This window comes from Bolinopsis microptera, chromosome 12, assembly GCF_026151205.1.
Source record: "Bolinopsis microptera isolate Bmic1 chromosome 12, MBARI_Bmic_1.0, whole genome shotgun sequence".
NCBI classification, from domain to species: Eukaryota; Metazoa; Ctenophora; class Tentaculata; order Lobata; family Bolinopsidae; genus Bolinopsis; species Bolinopsis microptera.
The window spans coordinates 11,741,986-11,761,619 of record NC_087083.1 but is presented as its reverse complement, the minus strand read 5'-3'; the positions used below and the strand labels follow the sequence as shown (position 1 = coordinate 11,761,619).

General features: G+C 37.0%; 3 protein-coding genes across 6 annotated transcripts in view; 2 read left to right on the top strand and 1 right to left on the bottom strand.

Annotated features, from left to right (window-relative positions):
* The window catches only part of LOC134824345 (transportin-3-like), a 41,514-nt gene extending 37,964 nt beyond the window's left edge, over positions 1 to 3,550 (top strand). Inside the window, exons 20-22 of one of the 3 annotated variants that reach the window (XM_063836233.1) lie at positions 1,755 to 1,773; positions 1,819 to 1,944; positions 2,158 to 2,343. In XM_063836233.1, coding sequence (XP_063692303.1) covers positions 1,755 to 1,773; positions 1,819 to 1,944; positions 2,158 to 2,273 — 261 coding nt within the window. In that variant the 3' untranslated portion in view covers positions 2,274 to 2,343. Of the gene's footprint in view, positions 1 to 1,754; positions 1,774 to 1,799; positions 1,945 to 2,157 lie in introns of all 3 variants that reach the window. The other 2 variants (XM_063836231.1, XM_063836232.1) reach the window with 2 other exon arrangements.
* Positions 1 to 19,634, bottom strand: part of LOC134824344 (NAD(P) transhydrogenase, mitochondrial-like) — a 1,149,555-nt gene that overhangs the window by 1,126,506 nt on the left and 3,415 nt on the right. The gene's annotated exons all lie outside the window — the stretch shown is intronic.
* On the top strand, positions 5,349 to 11,828 carry LOC134824095 (uncharacterized). Of its 2 annotated transcripts, XM_063835811.1 has the most exons (6): positions 5,349 to 5,404; positions 5,690 to 5,900; positions 6,054 to 6,155; positions 9,741 to 9,781; positions 11,422 to 11,531; positions 11,729 to 11,828. In XM_063835811.1, the coding sequence occupies exons 1-6, from the start codon at positions 5,352 to 5,354 to the stop codon at positions 11,809 to 11,811; spliced, it is 600 nt and encodes a 199-aa protein (XP_063691881.1). In that variant the 5' UTR covers positions 5,349 to 5,351; the 3' UTR covers positions 11,812 to 11,828. The 2 variants fall into 2 exon arrangements, with proteins under 2 accessions (XP_063691881.1, XP_063691880.1); XM_063835810.1 differs by lacking the exons at positions 11,422 to 11,531; positions 11,729 to 11,828 and having other exon boundaries at positions 9,741 to 11,285.

Here is a 19,634-nt window from a genome sequence, read left to right as displayed (position 1 = left end):
GTTAACAGTATAGTTCTGGGTGTTCACTCTAACCATTACCCGCAGGTTAACAGTATAGTTCTGGGTGTTCACTTTAACCATTACCCGCAGGTTAACAGTATAGTTCTGGGTGTTCACTCTAACCATTACCCGCAGGTTAACAGTATAGTTCTGGGTGTTCACTTTAACCATTACCCGCAGGTTAACAGTATAGTTCTAGGTGTTCACTTTAACCATTACCCGCAGGTTAACAGTATAGTTCTGGGTGTTCACTTTAACCATTACCCGCAGGTTAACAGTATAGTTCTGGGTGTTCACTTTAACCATTACCCGCAGGTTAACAGTATAGTTCTGGGTGTTCACTTTAACCATAACCCGCAGGTTAACAGTATAGTTCTGGGTGTTCACTTTAACCATTACCCGCAGGTTAACAGTATAGTTCTGGGTGTTCACTTTAACCATAACCCGCAGGTTAACAGTATAGTTCTGGGTGTTCACTTTACCATTACCCGCAGGTTAACAGTATAGTTCTGGGTGTTCACTTTAACCATTACCCGCAGGTAAACAGTATAGTTCTGGGTGTTCACTTTAACCATTACCCGCAGGTTAACAGTATAGTTCTGGGTGTTCACTTTAACCATTACCCGCAGGTAAACAGTATAGTTCTGGGTGTTCACTTTAACCATTACCCGCAGGTTAACAGTATAGTTCTGGGTGTTCACTTTAACCATTACCCGCAGGTTAACAGTATAGTTCTGGGTGTTCACTTTAACCATAACCCGCAGGTTAACAGTATAGTTCTAGGTGTTCACTTTAACCATTACCCGCAGGTTAACAGTATAGTTCTGGGTGTTCACTTTAACCATTACCCGCAGGTTAACAGTATAGTTCTGGGTGTTCACTTTAACCATTACCCGCAGGTTAACAGTATAGTTCTGGGTGTTCACTTTAACCATTACCCGCAGGTTAACAGTATAGTTCTGGGTGTTCACTTTAACCATTACCCGCAGGTTAACAGTATAGTTCTGGGTGTTCACTTTGACCATTACCCGCAGGTTAACAGTATAGTTCTGGGTGTTCACTTTAACCATTACCCGCAGGTTAACAGTATAGTTCTGGGTGTTCACTTTAACCATTACCCGCAGGTTAACAGTATAGTTCTGGGTGTTCACTTTGACCATTACCCGCAGGTTAACAGTATAGTTCTGGGTGTTCACTTTAACCATTACCCGCAGGTTAACAGTATAGTTCTGGGTGTTCACTTTAACCATTACCCGCAGGTTAACAGTATAGTTCTGGGTGTTCACTTTAACCATTACCCGCAGGTTAACAGTATAGTTCTGGGTGTTCACTTTAACCATTACCCGCAGGTTAACAGTATAGTTCTGGGTGTTCACTTTAACCATTACCCGCAGGTTAACAGTATAGTTCTGGGTGTTCACTTTAACCATTACCCGCAGGTTAACAGTATAGTTCTGGGTGTTCACTTTAACCATTACCCGCAGGTTAACAGTATAGTTCTGGGTGTTCACTTTAACCATTACCCGCAGGTTAACAGTATAGTTCTGGGTGTTCACTTTAACCATTACCCGCAGGTTAACAGTATAGTTCTGGGTGTTCACTTTAACCATTACCCGCAGGTTAACAGTATAGTTCTGGGTGTTCACTTTAACCATTACCCGCAGGTTAACAGTATAGTTCTAGGTGTTCACTTTAACCATTACCCGCAGGTTAACAGTATAGTTCTGGGTGTTCACTTTAACCATTACCTGCAGGTTAACAGTATAGTTCTGGGTGTTCACTTTAACCATTACCCGCAGGTTAACAGTATAGTTCTAGGTGTGTCAGGAGGTTTGCCACCCTCTCTCCTCACTGACCTCTGTATTCTCCTGCACGACCTATTAGCTGCACTTGGAGAGGAGGCGCGCGCTTGGCTCCGTCTCGCTCTCGGCACCATACCACTCGGTTAGTACTAGAACAGCTACTTCTTTGAGGAAATTAGTTATCAAAACGATATGACAATCAGGACTATCTGTTGTTAGTGATAAATTGTAGAACTTGTATCTGTTATCCTGTTATAGAGATACTATAGATATCTGATAAATTGTAGTTTGTATCTTTTATCCTGTTATAGAGATACTATAAATAACAACACACAAAACAACTCCATCCCTCTAGGAGCCTACGTGACACAGAAGCAAGTTGAGGAACTGTACCACAACGTGACAGCATCGACTACATTACCACGTGACACAGTCCGATACTGTAAGGAGTTCAACCAGTGCTTCTCCTAGTGACGTCATAGTTACCGGTCCTTCCTTTAGTGACGTCATAGTTACCAGTCCTTCCTTTAGCTTTAGTGACGTCATAGTTACCAGTCCTTCCTTTAGCTTTAGTGACGTCATATCACCAGTCCTTCCTTTAGTGACGTCATAGTTACCAGTCCTTCCATTAGCTTTAGTGACGTCATATCATACGTGCCCTTACGTCAGCTGGTTCATTCAATTCACATTCAGCTAAAAGATACGCAATTACGTGACCCCCAACTACATGGTTTTGTTATCATGTTTCACATCATCAAAATATTTGCGCTTATGTGTCAATGTGTGGCTGGAGCAGACCTGTGTGAGCCGAAACTGCACAGGAAACTAACCTTCTAGTTAACCAGCTAAAGTTCACTGTATAATTGTTTCTGAGAAGGCTGATTCAGAAGTATCAAGATTTACATTGGTCAATTAATTAACTTGTTAGTTAATTGTAGATAATTTTAAGATCACAGTTTCACTTTAACCTCACTGTTGGTTTTGTATTATGTAAAAGTATAAATGTCACCACTGCGTTCCCCATTAATATAATAGATTGTTCTAAACTTGATTCTAGCATATTATTATCTGAAATGTGCTTTGCTTACGATGATAACTTTAATACAGCTGGCTATTTATAAGTGTTTGATCGCATTAGTTTTATTTAGTTAACTTGAGATTAACTTTATTACACTATTATAGCTAAATCAAATTGTGTATTCATCTTGCTGAAGCGTGCTAGCGTATAAATGTGAAGTTAAAAATTCTGCTACTTTCTGCGACGGATATTATTATTTTATACGATATACTGTATGCTGAACCTTGCAAATGTTTGTCGAGATTTAAGCAAAGACTTGTATTACCGTACACAATGGCTTAGCTTTATTGGTTTGGTATAGTTGTACTGTACTAGGTATGCGATCCTTGTGCAATCCTTGTTATACCGATATTTTTTATCGAATTAGTGAAATTTAAGTGAGAACTTAGTGAGATGAGTTTGGTGAGGTATGTTGAGTTTGGTATGTTGAGTTTGGTGAGATTGAACTAGTGAGATGAAAATCTATGAGTTGAGCGTGTTCTAGGGTTCAATTGAGAAGTACAACCCCGGCTTTACCCCTGATATTTTTGATTTTATACCTTAGAATTTACCTTCTTGACCTCGTGTTCAGGGACATCTATTTTTTGTTCCCAATTTGTTCCCGAATTTGTTGTTCCCAAATAGTAAAGCCTGGGTTATATGATAAATGTAATATTTAGAGTTTTAAAGCAATCATTTTTACACTGTTTGTTGTACAGGAGTTGTTTGGAAAAAACTTTTAGCACCGTGACAAAAATGAGTCTTTCGGGAAATCTTGGTATTTTGGCTAAGGCCTTCTGTTTTGCCTTTCCAGATAAAATGTCAGAGATACTTCTGCTATTTCACAACTTACTTGAAACGGGCAACAGCTAGAATATCTCTGCTATTTGATATTCTTACTTACTTGCAACGGGCAACAGCTAGAATATCTCTGCTATTTGATATTCTTACTTACTTGCAACGGGCAACAGCTAGAATATCTCTGCTATTTGATATTCTTACTTACTTGCAACGGGCAATAGCTAGAATATCTCTGCTATTTGATATTCTTTCTTTTTTGAAAAGGGCTTACGGGAGGTGGAAATAGCATTTCTGTACAAACTTCATGATGGAACTTTTAAAATTTGAGTTAAGATTTTGTTGAGTGTTATGCAATTTATAGTCAAGATTGCCTTGAAATTACGTGTACGAAAGCGAAAAGGCCTCGATTTTAAATACTTGATATTTTAAAATTTTAATGCCCCTTTTATGTTGTTACTCTTAGGTCACCTAAAACCAATACAGTAAAACTAAGAACTCCGGTTTACTTAGACTCAAAACCTAGCCCCAATTTCAGCAGGAATATGATGGTCCGAATGCTCAATCTAATTTTAATGTCACCATTTGATTACATAGTCACCAAACTTAAAATTCTGAAAGTGATTAAGTCCAGTTCCAATTCTTTAGAGTTACCTTCGCCGACGTTTAGTGTTTTACTGTGCAATTTTAATAGCAATTTTAATGGCAATTTTGGCTGAAATACCCGAGCTTTTGTACGAGAGAGCTACGAACTAATGATGATTTGAGTTTATTTTTATACAGAGTAAACACTGAGTAATTGTTTTTCAGAGTTGAGTTGTTGGATCTTATTTAACGTGCCCGTCCCGTTTCTCATTTACTAATTAATCTAATTTTTCAAAAATAAGTAGCTATCTGATGGATTCCATAGTTTGATTTAAAGAGACATATTTTCAATCCATAAGGATAGGCCTTCCAGTATTGTCATATTATGTATAAAACAATTTTGCTGATAAAATATTGTCAATAATCGGAATGTCAAACAATAAATTTACAGAAATTAAAAGAAATGTGGACAGGGCACAAACTGTAAATATGGAATTTTCTGACTTGAAGTTATTGATCTGTTTGTAATATTGAATGAGCTAATTATGGAACAAGATGGTCAGCTTATCTGAGTCGAATGAAATATTTATTTTCATCTGTTTTTCGGACGAAATTATGTTTTCACCTAATAAGTCCGGATTACAGATCGGTTCCATTTTGTTAGGTTAAAATTTCAGAGTTTTTACGAGAATTTCAATGTTGCGTGTTCGAACCGATGCCTGCTCGGCGAGTTACATTCTACCTTCACAGTTATTGATGAGGTCGGATACACTTTAGGTCTGAACAGAGTTAGGTTCAGACTTTAGGAAGCATCGGTTTGAGTGCAATTATGTGGAAGCGATATTCGTCGAACATCACCGAGTCAATTGTTAACAGAGTCCGAGTTGAGTATTCTCACTTGAGTTTAAAACATTTCCTTGTGTTTCACTTGTTTCCCCAATTGGTAGAAAATTGATTAACTGAATTAGTTTTCATCGGTTCATGCAGGACAGATATGGTAACCTCGTTTTGATATAAATGCACGCCAACGTGATAGGAAAATCTTTAAAATGATATTTATTATGCAATTTGAATAACAGCGATAACTTACATTTTATTCATATCCAGGAATGTCGTCATGTTTCCAAACGGTATTCTGCTGTTGGAAGTCTACATCTAACAGGTCTTGAATTTCAATTTCAAAATTGTTTGCTCACTTTATCGCACTGGAGTTTGTCCACATAATATACTAGTGTTGTTGTACTGGATTGTGACACAAACATTACTGTAGGCGCGAACGCCAACGCAATTTCTTGCGTTCAAAGGAAAATTAATTTCGCGCGCACGGCTGTTTTGACGTACGTGACGGCCGGCAGTGCTACCATGTAATATATAGCTAGTAGATTAAAGAGATAACTTATCAATGACGTCACAATGTTTTGACTCACAACATCACATCCGTTATCAGGTTATTCTATCAGAACAATAACGACTCAGATGAGCGAGGTATCGAATACGATCGGTTAATCGAACTCCCAGAAGTCGATGATCGATCTACAGGCCGTACCCCTGCACCAAAACTTGTTCTCAACGAACGTGAGAGACATCTGATATCTAATCGGCTGTACTCGGAGTACGCAGACGACCAAGAAAGATTTAATAGGCTGGCTGACGAGGAGGTTGGTTATATCATCATTCCTTTTCTGATTCATAGTTAAATTGTGTTATTTTTTTAATTTGCAATTTAAATTATTAATATATCTTTATAAATGATTGTGATGATCGTATGTATCATGTTTTCATTTCAGTTGTAACCAACTTTTTAACTTCAGTTACACAAGGACGAAGAGAGGTTGGCTATGCAGGAGGAGGAACTTTACGCTCAAAGGACGTCGAAGATTCGAGAATTTTACCAGAACCGTCCTCCTTCAACGGTGAGTTCGGTTGCAATTTTTTTAATAAGGGGTCGTTGATATATTATGTAATTACTGAAGGGGGTTTCTAAATTATTACACTTATGTAATTTTGACACAAATACAATGTGTAAAACTGATTACGGAGAATTAGAAGGAAGGGGGTTAAAAATATGCCGAAAAGTGCTTACGTAATAAAATATGAATGGTACCAAAGGGCCTTCAGCTTAATCATGCTTCATTCTTGCGATCAGGAGTTACAAGAATTACAGATTATGATTTTTATTCATTTTACAATCGTAAATAATCTTATTTATATTTATCATCTCCCAAATAATATTTTAATAATATAATCACATTTTTGAAAGGATTACCTAATCAGTTTTGCTAACTAGATTAACAAAATGCTTCATAACTTCTTCATTTTGACTGACTAATTCCTCGAATTAGTAGCAGTAGTATTAGTCTATGTAATAAGCGCCATGAGCTGGCACAGAATTTTTTGTCTCTGATTTTGATAAATTTGGTATCAAAAGTTGCCTCTAAGTGTGAATAATGAAAATTCACCGTGTAGCACGATAACGTCGGGCTGTATGTGGGCCTTTAGTGCATCGCAAGAGTGTACAAAGGACGAAATATAGGTAATTTATTGCTTAAAATGCCTATAACTCCTAAAATATTGAATTTTTTGAAATAATTCTTACAGGACCGTAATGAACTTAGTCAGACGCAACTTTTAGTACCAAAATTATAATTTTTGAAGCACCAAATTTTTCAAAATTTCACACGGGACCCTGTGTTCAGATTAAAAATTTTTGAAAATAATGTTCCTTTAAATCTTAAAATATTAGTACTAAAAGTTTTGTCTCGATGAGTTGATTACAATGCCATAATAATTATGTGATAATAACTGAAAATGTGAAAGTTATAGGCCAAAAACTAAAAATTTGCGCGAAAAAAGCACGCGCGGCAAACAAGCGCCGTGTAAAATTTTTAGCGAAAATTGCTACACGGTGGATTTATTTTATTCACATTTTTAGACAACTTTTGGTTCCAAATTTATCAAAATCGGAGAAAAAAAGTTCTGTGCTCGCGCTTGGCGCTTATTACACTGATTATATCACTAAAGTCAATAATGTTTTATTAGTCCAAACAAACTGAATTTAATGGCCAACCCTGTATTTTTAAACTTTGAGGTGTACGCCGCATCGAGTTCAAATTAGGAGTATGACTCAGCGAGGTCAAGGTACGAGTTGATCGCATCGAGTTCAAGGTAGGACTCATAGGAGTAAGACTCGGCGAGGTCAAGGTACGAGTTGGTCGCATCGAGTTCAAGGTAGGACTCATAGGAGTAAGACTCAGCGAGTTCAAGGTACGAGTTGGTCGCATCGAGGTCAAGGTACGAGTAAGACTCGGCGAGGTCAAGGTACGAGTTGGTCGCATCGAGTTCAAGGTAGGAGTAAGACTCCTCGAGTTCAAGGTAGGAGTAAGACTCCTCAAGTTCAAAGTAAGAGGTGGTCGAATCGAGTTCAAAATAGGAGTTGGTCGCATCGAGTTCAAAATAGGAGTTGGTCGCCTCGAGTTCAAGATAGGAGTAAGACGCCCCGGCCCCAAGTTCAAAGTGCTGAAGGTATTGACACGGCTTAAGATAGGAGTAAGACGCCCTGGCCCCAAGTTCAAAGTGCTGAAGGTATTGACACGGCTTAAGATAGGAGTAAGACGCCCCGGCCCCAAGTTCAAAGTGCTGAAGGTATTGACACGGCTTAAGATAGGAGTAAGACGCCCCGGCCCCAAGTTAAGAGTGCTGAAGGTATTGACACGGCTTAAGATAGGAGTAAGACGCCCCGGCCCCAAGTTCAAAGTGCTGAAGGTATTGACACGGCTTAAGTCTTGGTTGAGAGGATACTGACAGTGAATAATTCTTAATGCAAGATTAACAACATGTTTCCTCATCTCCTTTTTTCTTAAGAAATATAACAGAGGGTTTAAAGCACTATTCAGTGGTACAGCATAGAAAATCCCGAAGTTGAACGCAAAGTTATAATCCAATTTTTTCCCAGAATAAACAAAATAGAAATGCAGCACCATTGATACAAAGTAAAATGTATTGAGAAGACAGAAGATTGCTGATAAGATGGCCACAGTAACAGTTGCCTGGAAACTAGTTTCACGCGAATTTTCTGTAATATTTCTGTCTCGTAGAATGTTTCTGATGCTGATCAAATTAATTATGAGAACTGAAATAATCATCAGTCCCATTCCTCCGAGAATGAAGGCAGCATGGACTGTTGGGTGATATGACTTTGTATCTGTGAGCAGTATTAATCCAGAATGCTATTTCGCGAATCATGGTATACCCAACGAATAATATAGTTGAGATTTCGATGTAGATTCCTTTAATGTTATGAAACGGCAAACTGACACTCAGACATCTTGTTAAGCTTAGAAGGAAAGTTAGAAACCCAGTTCCCTCAACAAATATCATATACAGCGATTCTGTTACATCCCGAATAGTCGCCCAAATGGGCGTCTTATTGCCACTCAGTCTCATGATTTGAAGCACTACAGTTGTAATGGAAACACAAAGATCGAAGCAGTTTAGGACCATCAGTAACTTTGTACCTGAAAAACTACAAGTATTATCACAGGATGGTAGGTGTTAAACATCGATCGCAAAAATTAATAAAAAATTCTATTCAAAATGAAATTTAACTTTAGATATATTTTGAATCAAAATATATCTAAAGTTAAATTTATCGTTTATTTACCTTCAAAATTGGGAATAAACTCACCTAAAGTTTTGCGTCTTTTACTGCAAAAGAAAAAGATAGACATGACATTAAGAATTAAAGCACAGCCCGCTGTTAGTGCAATTCCACAGATTTGCCACATTTTGGTCACCCAATTTGTACACGGAATAAACACACACAAATGAGACTTCAATCAAATTATCTGCGTATTAAAAGACTTTTTAATCAGTAGTGACGAAATCATTTCGTAATATGCAAATTATTACACAATCCCTTATCTCGTCTCATTCCCATAAATGATTTCCTAATCACATTTGATTTCCGCTTCCTTAAATCATTTCCACCCACGTAATAATTATTATTACTGAAGTCCCGTCAATAGAGTGTGAATATTGCGAATTAATATATTTTATTGAAGTTTTGGTTTATCTTATGTATAAGGACCGGCACAATAATCGATTAAATTACAATTCTTATGACGTAATTCAACTCGTTAGGTCTTGAAGATATCATTCGTACACGTGCTCGCACTATTCTTTAGTACGGTACCATAGATTCCATCTTGGCCTGCTACCCAGTCTATTGGGATCGTTCATATATTACGTAATCAGCCGAGGGGGATGGGGGTTTCCAAATGATTACGCTAGTGTAATTTTGACACAATAGCTATGTGTAAAACTGATTACAGAGGGGTAATTGTCCAAAAATTGATTACGTAATATGTGAACGACCTCATTGTAAGATTATAAACACATCCAACACGCGAACTCGCAAATCCATGAAATTGATACAATCCCCCTATCCCGAACACTATTTTATCCTAAAATTCTTCATCCATTAACCAATATATTTTCAGAGTCTGGGAGAGACGCAGAATTTCGCAGATTTTTCACAAAGGTTTAACGAACACCAAACACCCGAAAATGAACAACCTGTGTATGATTCCGTTCCTACAGTGTCCTATTCTGTCCCTATCGTGCCCAATTCTGTCCCTACAGTGTCCGATAATAATCTTGTGTCTGATGATGCCCTTGTGAAAGATGATTATTGTGTAAATGTTGTGACTGAAGTTCCTGATTCAATTACTTTTTTACAAAACGTAGATCACGTGACTGCACCTGTTATATCAGAGGAGGTCCTGTCAGTCCAACAGTCAGATAAACTGTTACAGGACATTGATGATATCCTACTTGATAAAATGTCAGAATCTTCCGATATCTCCCAATTTTATCCTGAACACTTCAGTGATCCGGATCCGGATGCTCTGTCCGACATATCACCGGATATTCCGGATAGTAACTTGGATATATCTGATAATACAGCTGATTATTTTCTAACGAGCGATATTCTGGATGATTCTCCTGGTAATTTCGTTGAAGTCCCTCCGCTAGGTACAAATAAGGTTGTTACTTTTGAAACTGAAGAATTAGAACAAGTCAGTACTTTCGATCCGTTCCTGCAATTCACTAAAAAATCAAGCGACAATTCAAGCGAGGAATCTTTCGTTAAAATTGAATAGATTTAATTAATATTAAAGTAAGTATATTGACCAGGCTTGAAAATTGCTTTTAACTTCAAATATGACAATTATTTTAATTCCATGTGAGTGTGATACATTTTTATGGCCTGTGAGTGTGATAATAATGTTTTCGACGATGGGGGTTTTGGCTAGTTTATAGTTCTAGTCTGGATAGTATTAGTATAACAAGATTATTGCTTAATTTTGCTGTTTACTATTAGTTTTACTTTAGTACTTTGATAGGTGTGCGTCATGATAGCTTTTGAGTAGTATTTTAAAATTAATGAATTAAATCTGAATCGAAATCTTAAAATGTAAAACTATTTCATTTAAAATATGTTATGAGATTTTCACAGATCATGTAAGGAACCCAATGGCTGACAAGTTTTTATTTCTAGCAAGGTAGGGGAAGTTTGCGATGCTAAAGATTTCAGTTAATTAAATAGTGTCGAAATAGTTTATGGATCGTTCGCATTTTACTTAAGCCATTTTTAGGACATCTCAGACTCCCTTACACAAGTTATACATATCCATTGCATTAAAGCTTTATTTAAACCCCTCTCGTTTCATGTGAACGATCCAATGTGTTAATGAACCCAATTTCTAATATTCAAAATATGTTCAATTTAATGTCCTGAAATTACTTGTGCATACTTTACATTTTTTTTATAGGTTCCTGTAATATGAGATCTAGTTGAATGTTTATGTTTCGGGTTGATCAATGTTTAATTATCAGATATGTTTTTCTCGTCAATGAGTCAGCTAAGAATAAGAATTATAGTTTTGCGCTGGACATATTTGATATTTTTCATGTAATTCGGTACGAATATATATAGTGTTTAGAATTTTGTAAATCCGAGAATATTATTTGTCCGTCAATGATTCTAAACCGTTTGATTTTGTACATCTGAAAAAGTTATGAATAATTCTGAAGCTAAAAGTAAAATATATGTCTGCAATCACTGATTAATCCAAATTATCAACTTAATTATTGATTAATAAAATGTTTTGATCTCAGCGACAACGATAATAGCTTCAAGAGAATATCTGCTTTAGAAGAAGAAGAAGACTATGAGAAATTTCTAGAAATTGTAAAGAATGAAAACTCGCTAACTGACGTCGTGCTCTGTAAGTACTATAAATAAATCTGGTAAAGATTAAAGTAATAAGCGCTGATTTCTTGAAAGCTCTTGTAATTCGGACGCCTTCAACCTTCACTAAAGTTGCTAACAAGTTCCTCAGTAGAACATCTATTGGACTTGAATATATTTTCCGTTGATAGCACTAGCAGTGAGAAATCTTTGTCACAATCAATTTACGTTCAGATAACAACAACAAGTATTTGGATTTAGAAGACGAGCTAGATTATGACTTAGATCTCGAGAACTATGCCGACGACGAGATCTGAAGCAGACCAACAAACTAACATTCCTCATTCCTTGAAAAGCAGTTTCCTAATAATTGTGAATGTGATCGTATATGCATAGCATTACAGCTGTGTAGTTTATCGATTCTCTAAGAGAAGTTATGTCTGTACAGTTAAAATTAAAAACTAAGATTCGCATTTAAAAGTAAAGTATTTCCGTTATCTCTTTTAGTTTTGTGCTCTCCAGAGTCCAGGGCTCTTGTAAAATCGCTCGCCGCCCGAACGTTCCCAACTTGAGTTTGAAATTTAAGTTTAACCGTTTAACGTCAACCCAATTGACAGCCCCAAAACTAAGCTTTAACTCCAAAGAACCAAATTTGCGCTCTACTAATTTGACACGCTTATACGTTATAACTCGTCAGGGGGACGATTTTTTCTGTTTTATCATTGTGGACTGAGTGATAATGAAATTAGGAACCTGCTTTCATACATTGAACTAGACTAAATTGTGAATTGACTCTTACGCAGAGTCAATAAATTTGGGAGTGGTTTCCGTTTATTAAAAGCGATTGTAAAGACATACTGGATAAGTCAGTTCCAAACTAACGGTATTGAAAGCTTTTGATGATTCTTGAGTAACACGCTTTTGTATATCATGTGTACTATTATTCTTTAATTCTTACATCTGCTAAAAGAATAGGGTGTTTATTGTTTATATATTGTACAGGGCGGGCGAAATTGTGACGTATTCATTACTTAATTCTTGTTTTTCGAAAGGGTAATATTCAATAAAACTTCGCGCATGTTAATCTTCAAGCTTATCGAATGAGTCGTCAGCAGCCCTATCTCTATGCAAGTTTACGTCATATCACGTAAACCAGATTTATTACACTTTTACTACTTACTACAGCTAGTTCTAAGACTTGACGTGTACCAATCCGTTAATGGTGAAGCATCAGACCCCTATCGCAGAGCTTGTTAGAGATCTTCATCTTTCATGGACTGGCAACAAAGTTGATATTTTGTCTTTTATTTCTCAGTACGTACTATAATACTGAGACGTACTGAGCTGCTGGCAAATTAGATTACCTAAGAGCGCGCAAATAAGCCGCGCACAAAAAGTGCTGGTGGTGAAGTACTTTTTACGCTCCATTCAGTTTTTTATGCTGAAATTTCCTACTTTTCAAGACGCAATTACCTCAAATCAAGCAAATCTGTCAGGCGCTCCCGACAGTCCCTAGAGACAAATTCACACCACACACACACGACGGCTAAAGGGACAGGTCAACCTCGTCTTAACACAAATAACAAACCATCTCACCGGACGGGACTCCTTCAATGCCTTGAGCTCAATTCAATGCCCGTAGTACGTGGACACTGTCAGCGGATAAATTCAATTTCTCTACAGCAACTGTGCCGCGCATTTACAATGCCGAATGAGACCACTTGATTGTGTCATCTTTTGGATTTCGACTTGATATGTGGGCACTGGGCAACAGTATTTCAACCTATCTCATGTCTTGAAATTTACAACCGTCTAGACTCTAGCTCACTCATTTCCTCACTACTGCTGTTTATTCACATACGGTTTGGCCAGAAATTCAACTCCCACTACAATTTAAAGTGCGACAAATTGATTAATCGGAAGATTGCAGGCGTGATTTTTAATTAATAGCCTAATAACAAGCATGAAACTATCAAGCGATGATCTGTATGTTATTATTGAACTAACCTACATAGGCTACAATCAATGTGTAAACCTATTTCAGAACACAGCCGAATTAGGCTCATCTTACACTACGTCACATTTACCAAGGAAAACGTTTCCGGTTCGAAGAAAAATTGAGAACTTTCTTTTCATATTTAACAGTAATACGCAACCTAAATTGCTTTTTAGTGTCCGGTAAAGTTTTCATTTCTTCAACAACAACCTAAATTAGCTCTCCTCTCAGTCTCAATTTGTCATGTGACCCATACTGCTATCTTATAACTTGTCCCGAGTCGGTAATCAAAAAAGTAACATACAAAATCCCCACTATGGTATCCCAATTTGCCCAAGTTATGAAAACATTGGACTTTAGAACCGCAACTTGCCAATAGAAACCCTTGGCAGTAGGAAATCACCTAAACTACTGATAGCTTTCAGTTCGTGTGTGAGATCACACCTCAAAAGAACATCACGTAATATCACACTTGCACCACTATTGTGTAACCAGACATATTCAGCCTCTGAACCTCCCTTCTTAAAAGGAAGGTTGAGTACGTATTAACCTTCTGCAAAGCTATGACAGTGTCTCGAAATGAGCAAGACACAAATGATCATACCATTGTCAATTACATGACCTCAAACATCAAGGTCCGATCACGATGGAGCACAAGTCATCCAATCCTTGTGTTACTTCTACCATTCTTGGTAAACATGCTCGCCCTACACTGTCTATTTTAGGAAGGGCCGCTGTGCATTTACAACGATATTTGGTTAGAGTACCGGAGTCTTATTACTAATACTTAGATCAAACTTGCGAACCATCCCCTTTAACATCAGTTCTAGTAACACACATGATGACAATAATATGGTTTGACGGTGGAAACGTGTCACGTTAAAGTTTGATCAGTGATAAGTTGGATTATATCTACAGACTACAGAGTACACTTTTTGACATGTATCAATCTGTGGAGAATTAGGAAATTAAGACAGAGCTCCAGTGTCTGTAAAGTGATTGCTTGACGGCAGGCAGGTCTCATGAACTAAAGGACTGTCCGTAACCAGCACTACTGCAAACAAACATCACATGTTAAGTTGCACTATTATGATAGTGAAATGAGAGGAAACTGTCTCACACTTCCTTGGACAGTGTCCGGCTATTGCCCAAATTAGAGGTCAATATTTCCATTCACTCTGATTTCACCGGCAACCTTCCCCAGGGTTGCCACACCCCAGAGGTAGGCAGAGCATCTCAATGCTATCCTCTCGTGGGCTATCTTGGCCCAGCCTCTCCAAAAAATTTAAAAAAAACTATTATGATACATCAGGAATAAAATATCATTTAAAGTTATTATCTGCAACAAGGTTAAAACGCTTTAGTAAGGAGGAAAATTATTCATGACTTACTCATGACTTATTATTTTAACCTGAGCTGATCTAGCTTTAAACTTACTCATGATTCCTAACTACGCGTGATGCTACCTGTCTTTCTCGTTGTCCGCATTAAAGTAATATCCGTGGCCTTTAAATGTAATTAGATTTATTTATAATTTACTATTTAGGTTTTTAGGTTCGTGTGCTTTACTATTTAAGGTAGTCTAGACATTTACGTGGATAATTTTGACGCGATTATTTTGACATTTACAAAGTTAATTCTAACTCAACAGTAACCTATAATACATAACGTAGAATGCACCTCAGATAGTCGTTTGTGACAGTCAGTTAGCAGAGATCTCAAGTTAATATTATATACTGTCAGGAACTTGTGCGGAACATGGAGACGTTGGACTAAAAATAGAAACTCTTCTGTGATTGGTGGATTACAGGTCACGTGATATAATCCTGAGCTTGTTATACGTCAGTAAAGTGCTACTCTGTAGATAGGTCACTATGTAATGTACCTTGTCAAGCAGTACTTAAGCAGATGTTGTGTGAGAATCTTAAATATTTCTGATGAAAATATCTAGTGATTCTGTGAAGGCGACAAACAGAAAATGCTCTTTTCAGTTTAAAAAAATTGTTCAACGTTTCAATGTCACTACATCATGTTTACGTTCTAAAAAGGAATCTAAGAAATCTAAAATATATCTTAAATAGTCAACCTGCAAGTTATGTAAAATAGTCAACCTTCAGCGACATTACATTTATCTAGAGTGCTATTCTCTTCTTCTACCACCTTTGTCGGTGCAGTTTCTCCTCTCTTTCAATAAAACATGTGTCATGAGAAGATATGTTGCACATACCTAGATACAAGTGCCATGTCAAATGTTTAAAACAGAATTGTTCTAACTTTCCACGACGTAAAAACGCATCATGTACACATTTGTGCTCATCAGTATTGTCTTACAGATATGTTAAGTGACAAGGCTTGAATTAGTTCTCTGTGATGTTGAAATCCAAAACTAACATCATCAAGATCTGAGAACAGCTCCTTGTCCAGTGTCCCCGCCTAAAATACGGGCATATGACCATATTAGGGCATATTACTGAGAATCATTGTGCGGTTCAAATTGGCGCTTTATATATAAAGTGACACTGTGGAAAAACCAGCTGGGCGAGGGTTATTTCTTTTAATAAACACTTCACGTGGTTTTTGTGGCACCATTATACCGTGTCAGTCTTACATTCAGAGAGATGCTTTGAAGTTTTCTAGGAATTAAGGCGTTTCCTCGATCAGTAGTAAGCGAGTTGAGAAGTTGAGCACATTTATCACGTGACTTCTTGAAACGATCGGACCATTTTAAGTGCTATTTTCAATACACTTAGCATACTATAAGGAAAATACGTGTTATCTTCAGTACATTTACTATAAGTAAAATCGAATATAACATTTTACCAGGTTTGATTTACACTCGGATGCCAGGGTAGGTGAGATCACACTCTTATAAGTTAACCAGGTTAATGTTACCATAGCATTAGCAACAATAATGGAGTGGGTACGTGACTTTGTAGGGACCACTAAATACACCATGAGTTACACACAATTAATATCACACAATAACAGATATAGTGCAGGTAACAATGGTTTACCAGGTCAGGGGGCCGGGGGGGGTTTAAAGTTCATACTGGGCTACTGGGGTATTGCCCAATAACAATCGTGTCACCTGATAATTGGCCCTGGTTATTGAATCCTGATAAAATAAACCAGAGCCAAAAATCCCCTTACTTTTGCTAACTGCACTACTCTGTTTTGGAAGGGAAGTCTATATTTGGGGATGTTTAGATTTTAGAAACCAAACCGATGTCGAATTGAACTTGGAAGTGATCTTAATATCTGTGCAAATGGGATTTTAACAATCAATGACAATTCGCTTAGTGGTATCATCGGCCATCGAGCTTATATCTAAAAATAGAGATCCGAGGATAGCAGTAAAATAGTAACGAATACGGGGATATAGGGCTTCACTTCTGCTTTATATACCACACACAATCGTTAGTTGGGTGTAACATTACGAATAATACACTGGCTTCTCCTGTCTTAGACATCATCAACATTACAGCATGGGTCATATGACCTCTCACTAAAATCTGAGGTCATAATATACCTGATTCCAACTTTTCATCATTTTGGGAGCGGGCTTTTCTGCCTCCTAATAAAAAGTTGCTAAACTGTGATACGAAGTTACTTAGTTACCGAGTACGGAAATAGTGACAGAAGAACAGTAAGTGTTCCTGAAACTGGTTAAAAGAGGGTCGTTATCTGGACCATGCTACCCGGCTATTAGACTGAAACATTGTAAAAACTAATGTGACGTGTCAAACGTATTAATTGTCGGCGAAAACTCTTTAAAATTCCCAACTTCGTCTTTTAAACCAATTGTTTCCAAAACATTTACCGGAGTTACTAAAGTAACAGCACCGCATACTTTACTCAACGTCCACCACACAGTTTGCGTGAAGGTTTGCTGCTTATCTTGAGATCTTACAGCATGTACCCCGCTGTAACTCCTCACCAAACCACCAAGCAGACATTGAAAGGTTTATTTTGGATAGTGATGTACGAAACTGGCAGTTTTAAACAGCGGACCGATTATCGTGTTATACACACTCCGCCGTTATTGCTCCTTCGCACCGTACACCAAACATTGCACCGTTCTTTCATGTTGGTAGAACGACATTTTTTTAAACTTGAAGTTTCTCGTAAAAATTGTGATAGACTGAATTGTTAGGATGTTTAAGAAGATAATGATATGCATTTGAATGTATATAATTTAAATAATGAAGAGCAGAAGCGCGACTTAAAGCGAAGCAAGATCTCATGCACACCGAGCTTTTGCATGCTATCACGAGCAAGTATACTGCGTTCTAATTGGTCAAAACAAGTCACATGATGTTGATAAAAGCTTTTGATTGGCCGTGATGATCTGCTCAATTAGAATGAGAGCTAGCAGTTTGGAGTACAGGTAAATGTTAGTATAAGTTAAATATTAAGTGTACTAATATGCGAGGTGGGGTATCAGGTGAGCCACTCTTTCTGTGGGTACACAAACTAATTACAACTAATTACAAGTCACCAATTATGTAATTAGCTGATTAATTACCAATTGACTGCTGTGCTGGGTCTGCAGTTGATCATTTAAGCCTTATATCTCTACTATAATTCAAAGAATTGTTTTTGTTGTCTGTATGTACGACCGCCCACGTGCAAAACAAACGAAAAATATGAACCATAGTAACCATAGTAACGAGGATTGGTACACGCACGTGCACGTGCAATGATTGTTTTAACGTCATTTTGATCGGTTTTGTTGATATTACGCTGTGTTTAGTACAAGCAACATTTAAATCGGCTGTATCTTCGGTTGAAACGTATATTTTTTGATGTGATAAAAACTGACTGCCATTAAGGTACCAAATAAAACTATTACCTTCCTCCTTGCGACCACGGGCTTTCTAGTTTGTCTATAAAATCACATTTCACTGCTGGGGGTAGATTCTGAATCCCCTCGTGAATCCCCTCGTCTTGAATTCGAATGTCATATTACCATCGCATCGATCAATAAAAAGTATTTTTACAAAGAAGGACCGAGTAAAATAACTTCCGGGCAGTTTAGGTTCACTTAGTGAGCTTAGGGTTAAAGTGTGAGCTTCAAATTACGAATACTGAAGAGAAAACATTCATTATGTTCAAACAATTAGTAGACGGATTGTTTAAAAAAAAGGAGAAATTATGTCCTATAATCACAAACATTTCATCGCGATAAACACACTCGTAGTTGATACATTAGCTTTTGTGAAATAAAAAGCCTACCTTCGCACAATTTTCTTACATTATTACATCTCGAAACTCTGTTACATCTTCATTTAGAAATATTGTTCAAAGATAGCTCTGTTACATCTTCATTTAGAAATATTGTTCAAAGATAGCTCTGTTACATCTTCATTTAGAAATATTGTTCAAAGATAGCTCTGTTACATCTTCATTTAGAAATATTGTTCAAAGATAGCTCTGTTACATCTTCATTTAGAAATATTGTTCAAAGATAGCTAGATTTAAACTGCAAATTTAGCTTGCTCAGTTGTTTAAACTACCTACAAACAGCTGATGTGCTGTGCTCGTAGTGTAGTGTAGTATATAGTGTAGTGTAGTGTAGTATTATATAGTGTAGTATATAGTATATAGTGTAAGTTCATTGTTTCTACATCACTACCTACATATACAAAGGAGCAGATAAAATTCCACTGTTTACTTTTATAAAGGAGCAGATAAAATTCCACTGTTTACTTTTAAAACAGGATGAGAAGGAGGTGTCTCGTTTTATACTCAAGTTTCAATGTACATAAAACTATTTTCACTATAATAATAGAGGTCCACGTTAAATTTGTTAAACATATGAAATCTTTTAATCTTAACAAGGACCCCCAGAATAGAAGCTTTATATCAGCCACAAGGTGGCTTGAGAGGACAAGTGAGATTCTGCTATGTAAAGTTGTTGTGTTTGTTTTAACACAGGAATTAGCCTATTAATCATGCAGTGGAAGGATCCTAATGACGTCAGCGGTCAGAGGAGGTTTGTGTTAAAACAATGTTGTGTCTGAATACTAAGCAGTGTGTTTTTGTGATTATATGACCTTAATGTGAGACAAGAGAAACAACATCTCATTCCTTGGACAACTTGAGAGTAAACACACTACAACATGTACAACATATCACATTACA

What these genes read in the sequence shown, in the direction of transcription:
- LOC134824095 (XM_063835810.1), top strand. Translation starts at nt 5,352, where the DNA reads ATGTCGTCATGTTTCCAAACGGTATTCTGCTGTTGGAAGTCTACATCT. An exon ending in TGGAAGTCTACATCTAACAG is followed by an intron (nt 5,405 to 5,689) that starts GTCTTGAATTTC and finishes ATCCGTTATCAG; the next exon opens with GTTATTCTATCAGAACAATA. An exon ending in AGAACCGTCCTCCTTCAACG is followed by an intron (nt 6,156 to 9,740) that starts GTGAGTTCGGTT and finishes ATATATTTTCAG; the next exon opens with AGTCTGGGAGAGACGCAGAA.